This window comes from Nannospalax galili, unplaced genomic scaffold (assembly GCF_000622305.1).
Source record: "Nannospalax galili isolate Female #2095 unplaced genomic scaffold, S.galili_v1.0 scaffold889, whole genome shotgun sequence".
NCBI lineage: Eukaryota > Metazoa > Chordata > Mammalia > Rodentia > Spalacidae > Nannospalax > Nannospalax galili.
Window position 1 is genome coordinate 1,194,253 of NW_008360167.1, and position 14,143 is coordinate 1,208,395.

The window sequence follows — 14,143 nt, forward strand, 5'->3', positions numbered from 1 at the left end:
GAGAATAGAAGGGAGCCAAGGCCCTGAAAGGAACAGAAGTTGGGCTCTTGGAGAAACAGTAACAGCTTATTTCTCACAGTCCCCCTTCAAGATGACTCAGTCTCAGTCCCCCTTCAAGATGACTCAGTCTCTGCTTCCAAGATGACACCTTGATGTGCTATCCTTCTATGGATGGCAGGGGCTTAGACTAGTCCTCACGTAACTGCTGAAAAAGGCTTGCAGGCCCCTCCAAACCCTTTCATAGGACATTAATCCTATTCCTGTGTGTGGAGCTTTTATGACCTGATCACCCCCAAAAGTCCTGCCTCTTAATGGTCTTGCACTGGGCATGAAGTTTTAATGTGCAGCTCAGAGAAACACAGGCATTCAGAACAGTAAATTGTAATATATGATTGCATTAAAAAAATGCCTATTTTCAAAGAGAATAATGATTGTCATAAAGTAATGCTGGAAGGTACAGATTGTGTGCCATAGCGTACAATACACAGATTTACTACGATAAAAAGAACTGGGGAAAATGAAGGAAGTTCACAGAAAAGGCTTGTGAAGTGTTTTAAAACATGTCAAAAACTTTTTTACACTCTACCCACTTAGTGATGAGGCATTCTAAGGATTTTTTGCTGAAAATCGAGTTTTCAGGGCTCATCTCAGTCTTAGTAGGATTACTATTTTTAAAAAAGGATTAATTTTGAGCCGGGCATGGTGGCGCACACCTTTAATCCCAGCACTCGGGAGGCAGAGGCAGGCGGATCTCTGTGAGTTCAAGGCCAGCCTGGTCTACATAGTGAGTTCCAGGCCAGCTGGGGCTATAGGAAGACCCTGTCTCAAAAAGACCAAAAAAAAAAAAAAAGGATTAATTTTTGGGCCTGGAGAGATGGCTTAGCGGTTAAGAACACTGGTTCTTCTTGCAGAAGGCCTGAGTTCAAATCCCAGCATTCACATGGCAGCTTACGACTGTCTATAACTCCAGTCCCAGGGAATCTGACAGCCTCTTCTGACCTCCACAGGCATTGCATGACATGGGTGCACTTACCTGCGTGCAGGCAATACACGCATACACATGAAATAAAAATAATTTTAAAAAAGTTTAATTAAAAAGAAAGGATTAATTTTTTAAGGATACACATGAAAGCAGACTGCATAGAGCAGGTGGTAAATCCACAAAGCAGCTTATTTATGATGTGGAGAACTAAAGTGACGTACTGGAAGTTACACAGTTCTGTCACATGATGGCAGAGTTCAGTTCATATTTGTGTTTTGTTTCATTTGAGACAGCATCTCATGTAATCCATACTGGCCTTGAACTGGATATGTAGCAGAGGATGCCTTGGAATTTCTGATCCTCTTGTCCCCACCTCCTTAATGCTACAATTACAGACCTGTACCACCACACCCAATTTATGCAATGCTGAGAACTGAACTCAGGGAATCTTGCATGCTATGCAAGCACACTACTAACTGATCTCTGTCATCTGATAGTGGAGTTCAATCCAGAATTCAGATGTTTTGACCCATGCCAGTCTGGCTGCTAAATACAGCAGGGGATTTTCTAAAACTTGATATAAATCACTCTTCCCTTTAATCTTTGTTCTGTATCTAAAGTAAATACAAATAGTTTTCTAAATTCTTTCAAAATCTTTTTTCCCTCTTTTCAGAGTCGGAATAGTTTTCTAAATTCTTTCAAAATATTTTTTTTCCCCTTCAGAGTCTGAATGTCATTCATCATTTGAAAATACCACCCACTCTGCCTTCAGATCAGCAAAGTTTTGCTTCGATCATCCAGTGCACCTGCCCCATGAGCAAGATATCTGCCATGAGTCTTTGGGAAGGAGTGTTTCCATGCAGCATTCTAGGAAGGATTTCTTTCACCATCATTCAGATACACACAGAGAGCACAGCTGCCTTCCTCCCCCTCACCCAAGTGTGGACAAAATGGACTACAGCAGAATAAAGAGCCTCAGCATCAATTTGAATTTAGGTGACATCGAGAAAATGCATACTACCAAGAGCCAGTCCAAAGATCATCCTAAAAGCAAAACACAGATGAATGACCCAAAAAAGGAACTTAAGGTCACCCCAGAACTAACAGCTCAGTGTACTGTGAGTTTGAATGAGCTCTGGAACAAGTACCAAGAGCGACAGAAGCAGCAGAAGCCACCTGATATCTGTGATAAGAAGGAGCTATCTTTGGTGGAACGACTTCATCGTTTGGCCAAACTGCTTCAGAATCCCATCACACATTCACTCCAGTTCTCAGAAAGTACACAGGATGATAGCAGAAGGGGACACGGGGCGAGGGGACAGGGCGGTGGGAGGCAGCAGCAGCAGAAAAGCAGGACACAGAAGCAGAAGTGGTGTAAGAGCCTTGAGAAGGGCCCCCAAAATGCGGGTTACCGTGGACCAAGCAGAGAGCTTTCTCCTCAGCAGGATAACAGTTCCAGTCAGATTAAGACTGAGCAAATTAAACTCAATAAATACATCCTGAGAAAACAGCCAGATTTTAATTTTATCAGTAACAGCTCCTTAGATTCGAGACCCTCAGAGGAAAGTGAGCTGCTCACAGATAGTCCCACCAACTGTCTTTCCAGTACTACCTCTCCTTTGGACTCGGATGTATTGACCCAGACTGACAGAGAGGTGACTTTGCACGAAAGGAGTAGCTCCATTTCCACTATTGACACGGCTCGGTTGGTACAAGCTTTTGGCCGTGAAAGACTGTATTTGTCACCGAGGCGAATTAAATTGTACAGCAGCATCACCAACCAACAGAGGAGATATCTGGAGAAGCGGTGTAAGCACAACAAGAAAACACTGAACACAGGCCATCCCCAAATGACTTCTGAGCACACCAGAAGGAGGCACATCCAGGTACATGGCTACAAAGTCCAGCTGGCAACGTGACTGCCTTTTTCATGGACTTTTTAGTCAGTCTCGACATAAGGTGAAAAAAAAGTTGTTTGCCCTTTCCTCACTATAATGTTTCTTCCCAGCTGGAAGGAATGAGAAAGTGTAGCACAGCGCTACTGTTTGTTGTCATTCTTTCCACCAACACATGCTTGCCAATCACTCTTTGGACACAGGGTTTTGCGCCAGATGCCTCAGAATCTGCCAGGTGAGAGGCGCCCCCAAGCATGAGGAGCGTCAAGCTTAGTGTGGCCTGTTATGCACAGCATTGCTGGGGTTTTGTCTTGTTTTTTTTATTATTTTCTCCCGTCTTTCAAGAAATATTTAAGTTGCTTATACACATATACACACACAAATAATACAATATGATATTTTTAGTAAATGAAGAATTAGGATACCAAAATTGAAGGTGGGGTAAGCCACAACATTATTTAAAAAAAAAAGAACTGAGTGATGAATAAGTTGAAACCAGAAGAGAGATAAATACACACGTGGTACATGTGTTTGCTAGAAATAAGCTACAAGTTTGGTAGTATGTATTCTAGCAGATAGTTGTTGATGGACTTTTGTGATCATTTAATATTATAAAAGCAAGCCAGATTTCAAAAAACATCACAGTTATTTCAGATATGAACGCCTAAGTGAAGTATCCTAATCTGTCTTCATAAGAAGACATTACAGGATAACTGCCTTCCACACACACACCTCATGGTAGAGTCCACAATGGTCAAGGGCTGTTAGAATCACATTGCTTAGATAAAGGAGTTGGTAAGCACGAAGCTTACCCAAGAGTCACACTAGAGCCAGGTGTGCTGCTACACACCAGTGATCTCAACACTTGGGAGGCTGAAAACAGGATCAAGTTCAAGGCCAGCCTGGGCTACTTAACGAGACCTTGTCTCAAAAACAAGAAAAGCAAAATCAAGGTACCCAGAGAAGCGTTCTCCAAGGAGAGACGCCCTGCATATTGGAATATGGAAGATAAATTAGAATTTATATTAATTTCAACCTTTCAAATTTTCTATTTTATGTATTTTATAATACATGGGTAGCAAAATAATTATAAATATCTCTTTTGGCAGTTTGTGCTCAAAAATCTTTTGTCAGGACTGCACAGAGACCACTGGCCTAGAGGAAAGGAGATAGAAGGTGCTCAATTTACTATAAGCAGTACTTCTCATAACTGAGCTTTTGGTAGATATGACAATGATTACATATGTTAATTGGCTTTTTAAAGTAATTAAAATCTGAGAATAACACAGAGGAAAAAAAGGACCCAAGTAGGTGGTTTGTGTGACAATATAAACAAAGCTTGCACTTTTGACCTGGGTATGGTGGTATATGTCTATAGTCACAATACTTTGGAGGCTGAGCTAGGTGGATTGCTATGGGTTTGAGACTAGCCTGGATTACTTAGTGAGACCTTGTCTCAAAAGAAACTTGGTTTTTGTTTTTTGTTTTTTTAGGTTTTGACCATTTTAAATTAAATAACACAAGGCTTTATAGTCATCATCACTATCTAGGCAACACTCCATACCCTACTTCCCCTTTCCCTCAAGCACTTGGCAGCCAGTAATCTGCCTTCTGTCTCTAAGGATTTGCCTGTTGTAATAAATGTCATGTAAATTGAATTACACAATATGTGACCCTTGTCAGGCTCTGCCCTCCTACCCCTCCACTGCTAGTACTGAGAATTGAACCTGGAGCATCATGCATGTGAGGCCAGCACTCTACCACCAAGCTACCCTCAGGCCCCACATTGGCCTTTTTTCATTTTGGTATAGTTTCCAAGAATCGTCCACACCATAGCCTTTTAATTAAGTATAGTCCGTTTACATTTAAAATAATTACTAATAGGAAAGAACTGAACTTTTCCCATCTTGGTCCTTGTTTATGGTGTTTCTATTCTTTTTTAATTTCAGTTCTTCCATTTCTGCCGTTGCCTTTGGTGTATGATTGATCTTTCTGTAGCGTACTATTTTGATTCCCCTCTCATTTCCTTTTATTTTTTAGTTAATTTCTCAGTGGTTATCTTGAGTATTATGGTCATCATCTTCAGGTATAACAGCTTAATAGGAATAACACTAGCTTTGCTTTGGTTGTGTGTGACATCCCTGCTTGTGCACACCTGCACCTTTCCTTTTTACCATCCTGTGTTGCTGTGGTCACATGTGACGGCTTCATTTTAAATTTAGTAGCAGATTTAGCATTGTTTTTTTGATTTTTAAACTCATAGAGGAAAAAAATGGAGTTGTAAATCAGAAATGCAGTAATTCTGACTTTTGAATTAACTTAGAAGTACTATTTCTTTATAGTGTACTGTGTAGTTCCGGATGGCTTGGAACTTTCTGTTGCTTTGAGGCAGAGTCTTGCTATGTAGCCTGACTGGCCTGGAGCTCTAACTGTGTAGCCCAGTCTGTCCTCAAATTTGTGTTCTACCTTCTTGCCTCAACCTCCGATATGTGCTAGAATTCCAAGTGTGCTCGGCATTCCCAGCTCCCTTTACTATCGGTGTAGGGCAGGTGTACCAGTAGCGACTTCCTCCGGTTTCTGTTTCCTCTGCCTCCCTAGGGAGCAGGGCCGCAGCCACAGGTTTTCTGCTTTCTGCGGTGGCCGCCTCGTTTCTCCATGCTGCTCTCCTCCATCCCTGTCCATCTTTCATGCTTCCTGGTGTTCTTCCTCTCTTCACTTTGAAATAAAGTCTGCCCTTTGTGACCCTGACCCTTCTCATTCACAGAGTCATGGGGAGACAGCTTCTAATCCATTGTCTTACTCTAGGAGATCAGTTGGTTGTTTAAAGAGAGACACAGAGGAGAGAGGAGAGAGTGAGTTTGTACTGGGCACATAAATATTAATGAACTTCTTTATTCACTGTGAATTGTACCATAAATTGTACAAAACAACTTTTGTTTTCAAAATATTTCTTCCTATGATCCTCTTTTGATGGCACTGTTTAAATTTACATTCGCAAAATTGCTCTGTCACCTTTTTTATTTTTGGCCTGGACCTCACTATGTAGACCAGGCTGGCCTTGTTCTTGATCTGCCTGCCTCTGCCTCTGCCTCCCAAGTGCTGGAATTAAAGGCATGGGCCACCATGCCTACCCACGTCCTTTTGTTTGACTTTTCAGAGTCGCTGTGCTCGTGTGAGTGGCATCTAGTTGAACTGAAGTTTTTTTCCAATTTAAGACTCTTTGGAAGCAAGTTTATTTCTTTTCTTTTTTTTTATTTTTCTTTCTGTGTATGAGTGTATTGCCTGCATGTATGTGAGTGCACCTGTGTCAGGCAGTGCCACAGAGGTCAGAAGAGGGCTTTGAATTCCCCTGGAACTGGAGTTAAGGACAGTTAGTAGCTGTCCCATCTCTCCAACCCAGCAAGTTTATTTCTGGTAAGTTCATAAACTTTATAATTTTTTCATTTTGATTTATTTATTAATTAAATATCAAACAATTCTATTTGTATTGAAGGGAAGGGTGGTTTTATTGTGTGTATATTTGGTTTGGTTTGGGTTTCTGGCATTTTTGAGTTAGAATCTCACTATGTCATCCAGGCTAGCTTTGAACTCTTGGACTCAAATGAACCTCTTGCCTCAGCCTCCCTAGTATGAATTTTTTTTATTATTATAATTTAAAAAAAAAAAAAAACGGGGCTGGAGACTTCCCAGCACCCACTTGGAGGCTACGAACTGTCCTTAACTCCAGTTCCAGGGGGATCTGACACCCTCTTCTGACCTCCATGGCACTGCACAACACGGGTGCACCTACCTACATGCAGGCAATACACTCATACACATAAAATAAAAATAATATATTAAAAAACAGATTTTACCAACTTGACTATTTTCTAAAATATTTTATGTCTATGAATGTATTGCCTGCATGTTTGTTAGTGCATGCAGTGCTCATGGAGGTTAGAAGAGGACATCGGATCCCCTGGAACAGGAGTTATTGATGGTTATTAGCTACCATGTGGGTGCTGGGAACTGAAGCTAGGTCCTTTGCAAGAGCAGCTGGTGTTCTTAACCACTGAGCTGTCTCTCCAGACCCCAACTTGATTATTCTTGAGGGCATGGGTGAATGGTGTTTAAATAATGTTCACGTTGTTGTGGAACAGAATTTCAGAACATAAGATTTACATTTTTAAAAAACTGACATTAATTGGTGCTGGAGAGCTGATGGCTCAGTGGTTAAGAACACTGGCTGTTCTTGCAGAGGATCCGGGTTCAAATTCCACCACCCACATGGCAAGTAACAACTGTCCGTAACTTCCAGGGGATCCGACGCCCTCTTCTGTCCTCCATGGGCATTGCATGACAGGGTGCACTTACACACATTCAGGCAGTGCATGCATACACATAAAATAAAAACAATAAATAAAAATATTTTTAGAAGTTGACATGAATTTAGGCATAAACCATATAGAAGAGTCAGGTATGGTGGCATACACCTGTAATGCCAGTGCTCTAGAGACTACGGCAGGAGGATGGTGTGACAGGCCAGCCTGGGCTGCATAGTTGAGTGTAAGAATTCCTTGTATATCCTGGAAGTTATCCCCTTAGATACTCTTTACCTTTCTGTAGGTGACTCTTTTTTCACTCTTACGTCTGATGCACGGTTTTTAAGTTTGAAGTCCCATTTACCTATTTTTACTTTTTGTGCCTGTGCTCTTGGTGTCCCAGCCAAGAAATTGTGTTGTTTCATTGAGATTTTTTCAATGCGTTTCCTTTTGAAAATTTTATTTTTATTTATGTGTATGAATGCATTGCCTGCATTATGCATAAGTGCATTTGTTTTGTGCAATGCAGAGGAAGGTGTTGGGTTCCCCCAGAAGTGGAATTAGAGGTTATTAGCCTCTAGGTTGGTGCTGGGAATCAAATCCAGGCCCCTCTAAGGACAGCCAGTGCTTTTAACCACTGAGGGGCCTGTCCAGCCCCCAATGTGTTTTTTGTATAAGTCTATTATTGTCCATTTGATTTGTTTTTGTGTGTGGTGTAAGATAAAGCTCCGTCTCGTTTCTTTTTGCATATGGCTATGTAGTGTTTTGTGACACTATTTGTTAAGACTGCTCTCCCCAGTATATGGTCTTGGCATCCTTGTTACAGTCTGGGCGCTATTGTATTTTGTCTGTCTGTCTTTTTCTTGGTATCACCCTGCTTTAATTACTGGTTTTTTGTAACATGTTTTGATGTTAGGAAGTATAAATGCTCCAACTTCCTTTCAATATTTTTGGCTATTCAGAATTTCTTAATGTATTTAATGATCTCTTAGTGTTTCTAGTCTTTTTGTCTATGGTTTTAGTGTTTGTCTCTTTGAATCATTTTTCAGATTATTTAGCAGCATTGTAATCTAATTGTAATCTAATTGTGCTCAAACCACTTTCTGATTATCGGTCATATATAAAACAGTATATTCTCTCTATCATATGAAAACTGATGAAACTAGGTGTATTCTCTGTTTTCATACCCAGCTAACCAATATTTGTTATATTTTGTGAATTTTATTGCCATTCACATAGTAGTATTATTATATTGACTAGCTCTACTCTCAAGAATTAGATGGCTGGGGACATAGACAAGTAAAGCATGAACATAGCAAAGCACTTGTCTGGCATGCAGGAGGTCCCGGCTTCAATCTCTTAACTCAGGGAAAAAAAAGTTACAACATTTTACTTCAGTTTTATAAGCAAGATAACCAATTATTTTATACCAGTTCTGTTTTAAATAAAGGATCATTGGGTATAGTAAAATAAGCTATAAATTCTAGCACGTGGGAGATAGAAGTCAGAAGGTAAAGCGTTCAAGGCCATCTTGGACTACAAAGCAAGACCTTGTTTTAAAACATACCACATATACACGTATATGACTAATATTTACTGAGTCTTTTTATATGTTTGCAAGTTTGTTAATTTAGAAAATTCTTTTATGTGACTAGATTTTTAAGTGTTCAAGAATGAGCATGTTTTAAGTTCTTGCAAATTGGAGACTGGCTTCTTTTTATAAGAATGAAAAATTTGTTACATATAGAAATTTTAGATAACAGTTCTTAATTCAAAATTCTGTTAATTTTCTCCCCTTTTCTGGGTACAAGTTAATGTTTTAGAGTCAGCCCCGTTTGCCCCCTTTTTGTTTCATTGTTGGTTTGGTCTTTTGTTTGTTTGTTTGTTTTTGAGATAGGGTCTCACTGTGTAGCACTGGCTGCCTTGGAACTTGTATGTAGACCAGGCTGGTGTTGAACTCCCAGCACCTCCTGAGTGATGGAATTAAAGACTTATGCTACCATGCCTGGCTGGTTTGGATTTCTGAGACAGGGCCTTAACTCTGCAGCCCAGGCTGACCTCAGACTCGCCATCTTCCTGCCATAGCCTCCGAAGCACTGACTCTTCTGTATGGTTGGTTTATTTCTGTGTTTATGTAGTTTTTAAATTTTTGAGGTCTCATTACCTTTCCAGTGTATCTCTCTATTGATTTTTTAAAGCATTTTTTTGTATTGCTGTGTGTGTGTGTGTGTGTGTGTGTGTGTGTGTGTGTGTGTGTGTGTGCATGCATGCCACAGCGTACCCAGGGAGGTCAGAGAACCACTTTCTGGAGTCAGTTCTCTCATTCCACTATGTGGGTTCTTGGGGGCTCAAACTCTGATCATCTGGCTTCACAACAGATACCTTTTCCCGCAGACCCCTTATTGTTTTTCTTTTAGTTGAGATAAAATTCACATACCATACAATTAAAAGGTATCTGACAACAGATACCTCTTCCCACAGATCCTTACTGATTTTTTTTAAATTGAGATTAAAGTATTTGAGCTAGTAGTTTTGAAGTCTTTTCAAAGAATATACAGTCTTTACCACTAATACCTATATATTTGTCTCCCACAGAAAAGAAACCAGGTGCCCACTAGCAGACAATTTCCATTTACCCTATCCTCATGTCGCATACCAAATTGCCCAGTGCCTACCAGTTTCCCACAGTGGCTGTGCTGTTTTTACATTCACACTAGGGTAATGTTAGGGCTCTTGTGTCTCCATGTTAAGCCATACCTTGCCCATTGGATTTGCATTTCTCTAACTACTGGTAATGTCCAGCACCTTTTAATGTACCTGTTGTTCATTAGTATGTCTTCTGTGGGAATTTTCTGTTCTTGTGCTAAATTTTAAGTTGGGTTGTCATTTAGTCATTGATTTCTGTGAGTCCTTTACATAAGCTGAATGCAAATCATTTATTAGGTATGAGATTTAAAAACATGCTTTGACATGGTTTTTGGTTGCTTTCCCATCTCTTATATTGATCTCACTTGGAGAACATCACTTTTAATTTATGGACTTTTGTCACTTGTGTTTGTCATGTCATATCTAAGGCTGATAACCAACACAGTGTCATACAAAATAGTCCTTGGTTATCTTCTAATAGGTTTATAGCTTCTATTTAGTCTGTGATCATTTTTGTGTGTAGGGGCACAGCTTTATTCCTTTGTGTATTGATATCCAGTTGTCCTAACACCATTTGTTACAAAGACTACGTTTCCTTTACTTTGTTGTTTGGACATCATTGCCAAGTCTGTTTTCTAGTAAGAAACTATAAGTTATTTTTGTGTGGCATCAATAGGAGAGTGAGCAGAGAAGGTGAATTTGCAAGTCCTTATTTGTTCCATGATAAAGGAGCTCTTCCCAACCTCAAGATTATAAACTAATTTTCCTATACTTAAAAAAAATTTTGATCAGCCAGGCATGGTGGTGCACGTCTTTAATCCCAGCACTTGGGAGGCAGAGGACGTGTGGTGGAAGAAGACTAAAGAAATGCTCTGCAGTTTTCAAGCCAGAATAAAATGGAAGTTTTTTTTTTCTTTCTACTTCAGCCTTAATTCTGAGATTAACTTTAGCCACTAACAGTTGAATGAAATATGCTCCTCAATTCATGACCTCCCTGTTTAAAAAATTGCCCCATACCCATCCTCATTTCCATCTTCAGAAGGCTGACCTTAACATGTAATTATATTTTGAGTTGCATGACTTCTTAAAAGTACTTGTTTTGAGCTGAGCATGGTGGCACATGCCTCTTTATTCCCAGCACTAGGGAGGCAGAGGCAGATGGATCTCTGTGAGATGGAGGTCAGCCTGGTCTACATAGCGGGTTCAGGCCAGATGGGGCTATGCAGAGACCTTGCTTCAGAAAACAATACAGAGCAACCCAAACTTGTTTTGTGCATTTCCATTTGTATAAAAAGCACTCCGTTTTCTTATGCTCACTGAGCTCAGGGTCCATGAGATTCCGTAAGTATCTATAACCTAGACTTCTAATCACTGCATAGTACTCGATGGAGTTTCTTCACGTTATTCCAGCTTTTCTCCACTGGATTGGTTCACCTCTTCAGCACACAAAACAAGCAGTGCAGATCTCTGTGTGATACTCTGTTTAGCACATACATGTACCAGGAGTGGAATTCCTAGGTCTAGCCTACACATATGCTTCATCTCCTGTATCAAATGTCTTTCTAGTCTTTATTCTTGCCCGAATTATATAAGAAACTTTTATTCCTACTTCTGTGCCAGTGATTTCTAGTTTTTATTAGAAAATAAATGCTTATTTTGTTGTTTTGTTTTTGTAAATTCGCCTTTTATGACACTTCTTTGCAGTTCCTAAAATTAAGTCTCACCTACTAAATAAAATGTTAAGGTGGTAGAAAAAAATACCTTTATCAGTTTGTATCTCAAAAGTTCATTGATTCTAAGCCTCATCATTAGGTGGAAAAATAGATACTAGGAACTGGAGAGATGGCTCAGCGGTTAAGAGCACTTACTTGCAGAGGCCCCAGGTTCAGATCCTAGCACCCACATGGTGGTTAACAAGTGTCCCTAACTCCAGTTTCAAAGGCTCTGATGCCCTCCTCACCTCTGCAGGCATTTACTGCGTGCACATGATGCACTTACATGCATGCAGGCAAAACACTCATACAGATAAAAATAAATCCAAAAATTTTTTAAAAGAAAAATGGATACTTAGGTAGCACAGGAAACCAGATTTATGGCATAGCATGTTACTTTATAAGAGACTTTTACTGTGATTCCCTGAGAGGTTTTAGAATGTAGTAGTGCTTGTTCCTTTCATGAAAACAGATCTTCAGTCATCTCCTTGTAAATGCCTTGGAGGGCAGCTGCTGCCTGCAGGGAAACCTTCAGCCTTCCTATTGGGGTAGCCTGATCTTCGGGGCTCACAACTGTGGGAAAGGAATAAAACATACTTACCTCTTGCTCACATCTGTACACAATGAGAGATGGGGGGGTTGTGGATTTGTTTTTTTCTTTTTAAGACCAACTGGGGCTGGAGAGATGTCATAGAAGTTAAGAGCACTGGCTGCTCTTGCAGAGGACCTGAGTTTGGTTCCCAGCACCCACATGAAGGTTGACAGGCATAACACCAGCTCCAAGGGATCAGACACTCTACAAGCACCTGTACACAGATACATACACAAAAGACCTCTCCCCCCAAAAAATCTTGCAAAAACCTTGATGGAGTGCATAATGATGAAATACACTTTTTGATGTGTAAAAAAGTCAAAAGCAAGTTGGGGTGGTGGCACATGCTTTTAATCCTAGCACTTGGGAGGTAAAGGCAGGCGGATCTCTCTGACTTCAAGGCCAGCCTGGTCTCTATAGTGAGTTCCAGGACACTGGGACTACAGGGAGACCCTGTCTCAAAAAGACCAAAAAAAAAAAAAAAAAAGGGGGGTAGGGAAGAAAAAAATTTAAATTGATATTTTAAATTTATTTCCTATATAGGTGTCATTTTTTTTTTAAATATCTGCCAGCCTGGTCTACATAGTGAGTTCCAGGACACTGGGACTACAGGGAGACCCTGTCTCAAAAAGACCAAAAAAAAAAAAAAAAAATGGGGTGTAGGGAAGTAATACATTTAAATTGATATTGTACATTTATTTCCTATATAGGTGTCATTTTATTTCTAAATATCTAAAATAAGAAAGTAACAAAGTTATTAGGAAAATCTAAATGTCCTTTTGTGTCTGGACTTTAATCCTTTCATTTAGTAATTAAGTAGCATTTTTTTGAAATTTTGTTCTGAAATATGGGGCATCTTATCAAAATGGAAAGATCTGATAAGGCAACTGATTCTGACTGAAGTGTTAACTTTTGTTTACTAGCTCTATAATACAATCATAGCTTCCTCAAGTAAACCTGTCTTTAACAGGTTAGTACAGCTGACCGGAGGTCAGCCTGGTCTACATAGCGGGTTCAGGCCAGATGGGGCTATGCAGAGACCTTGCTTCAGAAAACAATACAGAGCAACCCAAACTTGTTTTGTGCATTTCCATTTGTATAAAAAGCACTCCGTTTTCTTATGCTCACTGAGCTCAGGGTCCATGAGATTCCGTAAGTATCTATAACCTAGACTTCTAATCACTGCATAGTACTCGATGGAGTTTCTTCACGTTATTCCAGCTTTTCTCCACTGGATTGGTTCACCTCTTCAGCACACAAAACAAGCAGTGCAGATCTCTGTGTGATACTCTGTTTAGCACATACATGTACCAGGAGTGGAATTCCTAGGTCTAGCCTACACATATGCTTCATCTCCTGTATCAAATGTCTTTCTAGTCTTTATTCTTGCCCGAATTATATAAGAAACTTTTATTCCTACTTCTGTGCCAGTGATTTCTAGTTTTTATTAGAAAATAAATGCTTATTTCTATGCCATGGGAAGATGAGGTTTTTGTTTTGTTTTTTTAAATAGATGCTGTTTGCCTTAAGCATCTTCCATATCCCCAGTCTATAGTCTTCTAGTGAACAAAGAGAAGCTTTTATAGGTTTTGCTCTATTTTCACCTGTACATTACTGATTTGTTCATCCAAGTATAGTTATAATCTGGAATATGATATCAGTATGAAGTGGGATATGTTCATATGAGTCTGAGACTTTCACATATAAATTAGGAAAGGATGGAAGATTTTAGTACAAACTTGATTTAAAGTGTCTTTGTAAAACTTCATTCTCAAAACACTGCATCCATAGTTGTTCCAAATACCTATGGAATATTCACCAAAAGTACATCAGGTAAAATGTTGATAAATCCCAAAGAAGTTTTATAAGTATACTCTTAGCCTGTAACCACAGTACAGTAAAACTGAATCTAATATATTTTTTAAATTAAATACATAAGAGTGAAATTGTTTTACATTTCAAGATAGTAAAGCTTGAGGGTTGTGGCTAAACCTATGATTAGAGGCACACTTCAT

The 14,143-nt window shown here is 39.6% G+C and overlaps 1 protein-coding gene across 6 annotated transcripts in view; it reads left to right on the forward strand.

Moving 5' to 3' along the window:
* Positions 1-14,143, forward strand: part of LOC103726557 (Alstrom syndrome protein 1 homolog) — a 153,491-nt gene that overhangs the window by 115,326 nt on the left and 24,022 nt on the right. For all 6 annotated transcript variants that reach the window (XM_029559180.1, XM_029559182.1, XM_029559181.1 and 3 more), the window contains one exon: positions 1,706-2,868. In XM_029559180.1, coding sequence (XP_029415040.1) covers positions 1,706-2,868 — 1,163 coding nt within the window. The remainder of the gene's footprint in view (positions 1-1,705; positions 2,869-14,143) is intronic.